Source organism: Panicum virgatum, chromosome 7K (assembly GCF_016808335.1).
Source record: "Panicum virgatum strain AP13 chromosome 7K, P.virgatum_v5, whole genome shotgun sequence".
Taxonomy (NCBI): Eukaryota; Viridiplantae; Streptophyta; class Magnoliopsida; order Poales; family Poaceae; genus Panicum; species Panicum virgatum.
The window spans coordinates 18,632,717-18,643,086 of record NC_053142.1 but is presented as its reverse complement, the minus strand read 5'-3'; the positions used below and the strand labels follow the sequence as shown (position 1 = coordinate 18,643,086).

The 10,370-nt window shown below is 41.4% G+C and overlaps 1 protein-coding gene across 1 annotated transcript; it reads right to left on the bottom strand.

Moving 5' to 3' along the window:
* Positions 1 to 5,242: 5,242 nt before the first annotated feature.
* Positions 5,243 to 6,471, bottom strand: LOC120640425 (ribosome-inactivating protein-like). Its single transcript, XM_039916244.1, has one exon. It carries the CDS (start codon positions 6,357 to 6,359, stop codon positions 5,580 to 5,582), a length of 780 nt encoding a protein of 259 aa, XP_039772178.1. The 5' UTR covers positions 6,360 to 6,471; the 3' UTR covers positions 5,243 to 5,579.
* Positions 6,472 to 10,370: the final 3,899 nt, after the last annotated feature.

Sequence of the window (10,370 nt, the reverse complement as noted above, 5' to 3'; positions counted from 1 at the left end):
TCATCGCAAACTTTCACCTTCAGTGAAACACAAGAGACAGGAGATATCAGTTGAAAATCTGATAGCGACTCTTGATTTGAGGAGAAGGCTCGGAAGAAGGACGTGCCTGAGAAAGGAGATCAAGGCCAGTCCAGCGCCAACCTAGTCCAAAAGTTCCCACATGGCAAGAACAAAGGGAACAACAAGCCTAACAAGACCACTACCTTCTAGAAGAAGAAGAACAAGGCTTTGGAAAAGTGCTATGCATGTGGTAAGCTTGGACACTTCTCCAAGGAGTGCCCAGATCGGGCAGACCGCAGGGCCAAGAAAGCAAATGAGTCCAAGGATGTCAACATGGTGACCATAAGCAACACTGGAGATGGGTACGGTAATTTACCTACAGTTCTTTCAGTGTTTCAATCCATGAGTTGGTGGCTTGATACGGGTGTTAATGTTCATGTGTGTGCTAACATCTCTATGTTTTCTTCTTACCAGACCGTCAGGACTTCTCTGTGCTGATGGGGAACGGTTCACATGCTTCTGTTCATGGTGTTGGCACGGTAGATCTGAAGTTTACTTTGGGGAAGATCGTGCAGCTGAGGAACGTGCAGCATGTGCCCACTATCAACAAGAATCTGGTCAGCGGGTCAGTCCTATGCAAGGACGGGTTTAAGGTAGTGTTAGAGTCCAATAAATTTGTCGTGTCGAAACATGGACAATTCGTTCGTAAAGGCTATGATTGCGGAGGCTTGTTCCGCTTTTCTCTTGCTGAATTTTGTAATAAGTCGGTGAACCATATTTGTGGCAACGTTAGCAATGATGCGAGTGTTTGGTATTCACGTTTATGTCATGTTAATTTTGGTTTGATGTCTCGGCTTTCTAGCATGTGTTTAATTCTGAAATTCACCATTGCTAAAGGTTCTAAGTGCCATAGTTGTGTGCAATCAAAGCAACCTCGGAAGCCTCACAAGGCTGCTGAGGAGAGACACTTGGCACCTCTAGAACTCATACATTCTGATCTATGTGAGATGAATGGTGTGTTGACAAAAAGTGGGAAAAGATACTTCATGATGTTAATTGACGATGCGACTAGATTTTACTATGTTTATTTGTTGCGAACTAAGGACGAAGCGTTAGACTACTTTAAAATATATAAAGCTGAAGTTGAGAATCAACTAGAGAGAAAGATCAAGCGTCTAAGGTCAGATCGTGGTGGCGAGTATTTTCCCAAAATAATTGATGAATTCTGTGAGGAGCATGAAATTATTCATGAGAGGACGCCTCCCTATTCTCCCGAATCAAACGGGATTGCCGAGAGGAAAAACCGCACGGTGACTGACTTGATTAACTCCATGTTAGACACATCTAGTCTTTCTTAGGCATGGTGGGGGGAGGCTGTATTGACTTCGTGTCATGTCTTGAATAAAGTTCCAAACAAGAATCAAGATCAAACTCCATATGAGATGTGGAATGGGAGAAAACCATCACTTTCTTATCTGCGCACGTGGGGGTGCTTAGCGAAAGTTAATGTGCCTATTCCAAAGAAGCGCAAGTTGGGACCTAAGATAGTGGATTGTGACTTTCTAGGATATGCTCAGAGGAGCATTGCTTATAGATTCTTAGTGGATAAATCTGAGATTCCAGATGTGCATGTTGATACTATTATGGAATCTCGTGATGCAACATTTTTTGAGAATATTTTTCCTATGAAAGACATGCATAGCAATTCTAGATTTTCGACGGAGATAACTCCTCAACCTGCAGGACCTATTGAGTCTTCTGAACAATCCGATGAGCATGAGCATGTCCTAGAGAAGGATGACAGTGAATCTCCTAGAAGGAGCAAGAGACAAAGGATTGTAAAATCCTTTGGTGACGATTTCACTGTGTACCTTGTGGACAATACTCCCACGTCCATTGCAGAGGCATATGCATCTTCAGATGCAGATGATTGGAAAGAAGCAGTCCAAAGTGAGATGGACTCAATTCTTTCTAATGGAACATGGGAGCTCACTGAACGACCCTATGGTTGCAAGCCAGTAGGATGTAAGTTGATATTAAAGAAGAAGCTTAATCCAGATGGTACTATTGACAAGTACAAGACTTGGCTTATTGCTAAAGGGTACACACAAAAGAAAGGCGAAGACTTCTTTGATACTTATTCACCTGTCGCTAGATTGACCACTATTCGAGCATTAATTTCCTTGGCTGCCTCATATGGTCTTATCATTCATCAGATGTATGTTAAGACAGCTTTCCTAAATGGAGAGTTGGATGAGGAGATCTACATGGATCAGCCTGATGGATTTTTAATGAAAGGTCAAGAAAACAAGGTGTGTAAGCTTTTGAAGTCATTGTATGGGTTGAAACAAACACCTAAGCAATGGCATGAGAAGTTCGACAGAACTTTAACTTCTGCGGGCTTTGTCATTAATGAGGCTGATAGATGTGTGTACTATCGCTATGGTGGGGGTGGAGGAGTGATATTATGCTTGTATGTGGACGACATACTGATCTTTGGCACAAACATTGATATGATCAGTGAGGTCAAGTCCTTTCTTTCAAAGAGCTTTGATATGAAGGATCTAGGAGAAGCTGATGTTATCCTTAACATCAAGCTTATTAAGGTTGAGAATGGGATTACTCTTTCACAATCCCATTATGTGGAAAAGGTCTTGAGCCGTTTTGACTATATCGACAGCAAGCCTTCTCCAACACCTTATGACCCTAGTGTGATGTTGAGAAAGAACAGGAAAATTGCCAAAGATCAACTGAGATATTCGCAGATTATTGGTTCACTCATGTACTTAGCTAGCGCAACGAGACCCGACATATCTTTTGCTGTGAGCAAATTGAGCAGGTTCATGTCAAACCGGGTACTGATCATTGGCATGCACTTGAAAGGGTTATGCGCTATCTAGCAGGTACTATGAGTTATGGGATTCACTATTCTGGGCACCCTGCTGTGCTTGAGGGATATAGTGATTCAAACTGGATATCTGACGCTGATGAGCTATATGCCATGAGTGGGTATGTGTTTACCCTTTGAGGTGGTGCGATATCATGGAGGTCTTGCAAACAGACCATTTTGATACGGTCAACCATGGAAGCAGAACTTACTGCTTTGGACACAGCCACTGTTGAGGCAGAGTGGCTGCGTGAGCTCTTGATGGACTTGCCTGTGGCTGAGAAACTAGTGTCGGCCATCCTTATGAACTGTGACAATCAAACGGTGATAGCCAAAGTGAATAGTGCTAAGGATAATGCAAAGTCATCAAGACATGTTAAAAGACGACTGAAGTCTGTCAGGAAGTTGAGAAACTCCGGAGTGATAAGTGTGACTTATATTCAAACAGACAAAAACCTGGCAGATCCCTTTACAAAAGGATTATCACGGAATGTGATAGATAGTGCATCAAGGGAGATGGGTATGAGACCCGTATAAGTTGCCACAGTGGTAACCCAATCTATGTGATCGGAGATCCCGTGAATTAGGACTTGGGGAGAACAAGCTGATGGTGAACTAAGGAGAGTAATGGTTAAACCCTCTCTAAGAAAAGATGTAATACTCTCAGTTGCTGTAAGGCAGGTTGGCTATTTGCCTTAATGTGTTTCTGTTGGCTCTAATGAGCAAAGGTGTTGTCCTACAGAGCATTCTTGAAAGAACACACCTATATGAGTCTGACTGTCTAACATCGCAATCTGTGAGATTTGGGTGATCTCTAGTAAACTCATGAAGAGACCAGGGAGTACGACGTATATGCTCCACCCGCGGAGAAGGCTACTGGCAGCCATGTACTGGTTATGACTTTGAGTGAAACTTGTTCGCACCAAACTTGCAATTCAAGGCGTAGTCTATTATTCAAGTTGTGGATAAGTGTAGCTTGGAGCTCTAGGTGAGAGTTCAACTTAACAGTCCTCACTAAAACACTGGTATATCAAACAGTAGTGAGAAACAGGCAAAATCTATAAATGGGTATTTGAGATCTAGTGGGGGATTGTTAGATTTATGGGCTTGGCCCATATAAATAATCCTAATAAATCTCAAAGGCCCATTAGCGCTAAGAGGAGGTACACCATCTATTAGTCCCGTATTGCTAATGGACGAGGGTGTAGGGGGTTTTTCTCTCTTTAAATACGGACCACCTCCCTCATGAAAAAAGTGCACAATAAATCGTTATACGTGGAGTCCCCAAGGTTTGGGAATTCATAAGAAGATCTATTTTGAGTTAGGGTTTTGCCTCCTCTCGTTGCTGCGCAGCCACCGTAGTCTTCTCCATCCCGAGCGCCGGCGTGCACCGGCGAACGGGAGAGCAGGTCTCCGGAACCGCTCGCTCTTGTGATCCTGCACCGGGAGAGAGCGAATAAGGTTTTTGGGAAGCGCTAAGCGCCACTGCTCATCTTCTTCACCACGGCTCGTCCTCCGTCCAAGTCAGGAGCTGCGGCTTACCGTCGTCTGCAACGCCGGTTGCTGCGCTCCGTTCAAAGGACCGTCTTCGTCTCGTCTGCGCCTTTCGTCTTCCCGGCGGCTCCCGCACAGTATGTATTTTGTGATCAGGTCTGTTTCATAATTATGTTTTCTGAGATCATGTCTATGATATACGTACTGTCTAGTATGTTAGAGTCATGCATGTTAGGTTTAATTCTCGTCATGATAAATCTAGTTCGGAATTTAAACTTACAGTTGTCTATTTTTCCAACAGTGGGGACAGAAGTGTCTCCGAAATCTAGATCCATAGAAGATCCTACACCGGTTAGGGCGATTAAGGTTTTTTGACAGCGATCACTTGATTGCTCGCCGAGTTGATCTGAAATGTTCTACTGACTTCATGATGCACTCAGCCACGATCTCATCATCGATCATGCCGGAGCAATCCCGACTGTAAGCAATGATGAGTTCCTCATTTGCTTTAGATTTAATCTGCTATATAGATATGTTGTTCTTTGCGACGTGTGGTTTATCCCTAGTTCATGTAGCTTGTGTTTTAGGAATTAATTTAAAATTTTTTGGTAAGCAAAGGGAAATGCATTAGCTAGACAAGAGTATACATTCGTATTCTATGGCATCGGTGACACGCTCCGGCGCCGGTCCTATCGATACCGCTGAATGCGTATTGCTTCTAGCTAACTGCACTCAATCTATCCCTCTTCGGCTTTACGGACTTTCCAACAATCCACGAGAGTCCGTGCCCATTCCTTTGCTTCTTGAACGATAAAGCTCACCTCTGACATTCCTTTACAACAACGTACTACTATAATAGAGAGATTGAAAATTATTTTGATTTGCAACGGATTTAAACCTCCAAAATAATTACGTACAGTAATTATCTCCAAACCGAACAAGCGCTCAAGTTCGCTGCGACCCGCTAAAGAGCAGCAGGAACACCGTGTAGGGTGGACTTATTTATACTTTACAAACTATAGTATAGTAGATAGCCAGCTTATTACATGCACAGCACGTACGCAAGCATAAACATACAAATTAGTTACGTAGTACAATAACAGCACTAGCTGGCACAGGCGTACAGTAGAGTGGCAGGTCAAGTATGTGTATGAACCAGATTCACAGCTCGTCCGTCCTTGTTTCTCAGCTAGATCAGCTAGTTGTTTTGGTACTTGACGAGCGCCACGATCCTGGCAGCGTCGTTTCTATCCTTGACACCTACCTGCTCCAGATCGGGGAACTTAGCAGTCGGGTCCTTGGCCCACTTGAACACCGCCGCCGAGATCCTATCCCATTTATTCACCTGTTTCCCCTCCATCTGGGTCACCGTCGCCGCCGGATTGTCGAACTGCTTGTCCACCGTGCCGGACACGGTGAGGAAGCGCAACCCCTCGCATACCATGATCACCAGCTTTGCCAGCATGCTCTTGGGCAAGGCGTGCGGGTCGTCAGTCCCAACACCGGCGCCCCGCAGCAGCTCCTCCTCCTCCAGAATCCTGCTTGTGCCGTGTTTCGCCAGGACATCCACGGCTGTGGCCATTTGGAAACGGCCGAGCATGACGGTCTCCAGTCCCTTCTGGCCGATGAGGTCCTGATACCTGCCACCGAATCCGAGCCACTTGGCGTCCCTGATGAGGTGCTTGTTCTGCTCGTTGTTGAACTCCCACCAAACCCCAGCCGGGGTCTTGAAGCCAACGAGGTAGAGGTTGTCCATGCGTACGGCGAGCGTCAGGGAGCTGGTCTTTGTGTTGATGAGGTCGACGTGGAACCAGAGCTTGGGGATCTTCTCCTCCGGTGGCAGCACGGGCTGCCAGATGCTGGGACTCCGGTCGCTGCAGTATCTGATCACGTTTTGCCGGACTATGCGGATGAAGTCGCCGTAGTTGTTGGTCTGCACGAGAAAGGAATCCGTGAACTCGGGTGTTGGCACTGCCATCTTCTTCTCGTTCTTCTTCTTTTGTAAATATCAGCAAACTAACGTTGGCAGGATGCACGATGGATGGATGTGGAACGTGAGGAGGGTCTGCTGCTTGCGTTGCTCGAGTGTGTGGATATAAATAGGAGAGTTGGGTACATAAGTAAATACTCACGCAGGGCCCACTATGATGATTGATTGATTACGTTAGATGAGATGGGAAGAAAATGAGAACGAGACTATGGTAATGGTGCGTTGGCACAAAAAAAAAATCCAGGTTTCCACTATCTTTGTAAAAAACGTACGCGTGCTTCATTATTCCCCTCCGGACGGAATTGAAGGTCAGATTTCCTGCACACAGGATTGGTGCCATTTCCATTAAAATTACAGTTTTTTAACATCGAGGTGGTTTTTTATCTGAGAAATTGGGTATTGTTACGTACGGTATAAAAAAACAGCAACTGTCAAAATTATTACAACTCCTAAATTACAGGTGCCGGAAAAAGGCCAAGTATTCAGGCGTATATGGTATGCTCACAAATTGCAATTTGTTGGAGCATGCTCATGATATCCCTCCAAAGAGTCCAATTCTTTATAAGCGTGCTAAAGCTTCCTAATTTGGTATTTTATCCGTCCTAAATTACAAATCACACTTTAGTATTGTCTTAAGTTAAATTTTCCTAACTTTGAATAACTTTAGAAATTTGACAGAGGACAAAGCTAGAGTATTGACTTAGGAATTTTATAACAAAATCACTCGTCAAACAGTGTTATAGAAGTCCACATAGTATTGATTTTTTAATTCTTAGTTTCGTATGTGCCGATAGAATTTACCAACGCAAAAAAAAGATAATACTAAATAGAATGACAAGCCAATCTTATTTGTCACATGTGAACATACAATAAGTAGAGCGTGTATGCTTGAGCTCACTATCGCTGTGCTTTGTGCTGCAGCTACTGCTTTTCACTGTTCGTTCTTTGTCTTTTCCTATAGTAGTAGTTAAAGCTGCAGCAAAAGCCATGGGAAGTAGCACTTCTGAATAGGCCCACAGTACATATGCTTTTCTTTGTATGAGAACAAGATTCTTATCCCATCGTCTAAAAAACAAGATACTCCTCATGTCATCACTCAGTATCAATTCCCTATCCACTAAATAAAAAGGGACAGCGAATCAGTATATATTATCAATAATATGAGACGAATAATAAAAGAAGGAGCAACATTTATTCGATGAAACAAAGAATATTGATCCCATTGTCCAAAAAGAACTCTTTCTCATCAAGAATCGTAGTTCTCGCTAAAAGCACATTATTTTTTAAAAAAATATTGCCCCCGCCCTATAGAGAAATTGACATCTCATGCCATGTTTTGATACATTTGTTTCAGTGATTGATTGACAAACAACACGTGGACATCATCGAAGATCAACCAAAGAAATGCTACGAAGAAGCAAGAAAAAGGGGTTGATTTGTTTGCATCGGTTTAACCAATGTTACCTACGTTGGTGTATTTGTAGAGCATCGGTGCATTGGAAGTGTCCTAGAAGAGTCAGAGAAAAATGAAATCAGATTGACTGATGAGGGAAGAATTATATTGATCGGTTCATTAAAGATTTGATAGGCTGAAGGTCAAAGAAACTATGCTCATCAAATCAACCAACGATAACGTTGGTACATTCCTCGATCCAGTTTATTAGAGAGGGTGCAGACCGGCAAAATGGACATTTACACTTGTTAGATTTACCTATGAGGTCATCCGATCGACTGATGAAAGCATCGGTGCATTATGGTAGTCATTGAAGTACAATGGCTAGCTCGGAGTTGTGTCTCATCGGATCAACTAATGATGGCAATGTTCTGAGCAACAGTTCATCCAATGTTAAGTACTTTTCTAGCCAAACTTTTCCCCAAACATTTAAATATCTATATCACAAATGATTAATGTTATTAACTTCAATATTACTAATGACATTTTCCTTAATACTATTTAAAGATATCTATATAACAATTTATTGAGTATAATTCAATAATATTAATTATGATAAATATTAAATTTAATATTTAAATTTATTAATAGTGTTATAAAATTAAATTTAAATCATTTCAATGAATTAATTATAATTAATTAATTAATTGATAATTAATTTTATATAATAATGACTTATTGTTATTTAATAATTCTTTTATGTATTTAAGCATTAAATGTTTATTTATAAATAATTTTTACCTGTATTTGTCAACTTTTTGTGCTCATACATTGACTAATAGTTTTGTCATACCAAAAACATATATAAACCAAATTGATATTTATTATTATCAAAATCAAATAGATATCCGAATGGAAATCCATATTCGGGGCAGTCGTTTTGTATTCGTATCCGATAATATCCATATTTGTATCCGGATTCGAACAAAAATATGGTAAATAGTGCTATCCGGATTCGATTCCATCCGTATTCGATCTGAATCCATCCCTACCATTGATCCCGCACTTCGTTGCTAGAAGGAAAGGCTAGCTGCTGGCTTGCTTTATATGGTCCATGAGTCAAGTGGCCCTGCTATTTATAGGTCAACTAAGTTAACAGAAGCCACGTATTACTCCCAAGACCAAAACTTGTACGTCTTAGTTAAAATTCATACAGGTTTTATTCATTTCGTTGAAATGTTTCGTGACTATAAACCATTGATATATCATGATGGAAAACAACTAACTAACATAGCAACACAACTAACGGCCTTCACGACGGCCGGCATCCGAGTGAGGCCAAAGAACATATCATCCACCTCATCACGTCCCAACGGTTCACACCCGTTGAAATATGGTGTGAACACGAGGGACCGGCAGTTCAGAGAATGAATAATCACCGTACTTGTCTTCATTTATTCCTCACCGTACTTGTCTTCATCATCCTGCCTACGCAGCACCCCTGGAACATCTGGTTCGTAACACTTCAAGAATAATTTTTCTTGGCGCCACTTATTTCAACAGATCAAAAAAGGCCAATACGAAAATTTAACCTTGGGAGCTTGAAGTCAATTGTAGAGAGAACAAAATCCTGATGTCAAGAATGGCCCAGAATCTGTTCATCTAATGTTTTGAGATAAATATATGTATATTTTATTCATTTTATTGTTACATGTTTTGTCATGAATGTTACTTATATTTTTTATATTTGTGCTAAAAATCCAACGGCATCGTAAATTAAAAACCAAATGGAGTAATTGTTATCCTTAAACAACGACAATCTATTGAGAAAAGAATTGCGGAGATGTAAAACCAGTATAAGAAATAACATAACTGGCAGAGTTTTACTAAAATGAAATTCATGAAACAAATTTGCCGGAACACTCTGAACACTTGTAAAATACAACAAATTTGCTGGGCTCCGTCGTGACCAACCAATTGTTTGTGTGAACAAAGTTACAAAAAGCACATTTTTTCATGAACACCAAACAAAGTTACGAAAAACTACTATATCTTAGTAAATCTAAGCAAACCTAGACCAACACGATCCTCGTAGCACGAGTCTCACAAGAATTATTACAAAGTTGAATATCGAATAACCAATGGAAATATTTTTGTATCTAAAAACAGGTGAGCACAAAGAAAAACACAACAAACAAACAACACAACGAGCAAAAGAAACGACACCACCAGGCAGCTAATACCTTCGAGACTTGTTTAGTTAAGATAAACCCTTCAATCCATGTCGATTGGTGTGGTTTTGCTTGTATCCAAATAGGCCCTAATATAGCCCACCATCTGAGGAACGGCAAATGAACACATCCGCCACCTCATCACGACCCGACACACCACACTAGACGAAATATGGTGTGAACATGAGAGATGGGCAGTTCTGCAAAATGAAAAATGTCTCCACAAACCTGCGTGTTAATAAGTCAATCGTTCGTCGTTCCATATTATTTATTGTACCACAACTTTGAGTAATTTTTTACTATATATTTTTTCTATACTTTGACGGGAAGGAAGGCCAGGTACGGATATCATCAATTGGATCAATCGAGGTTCCT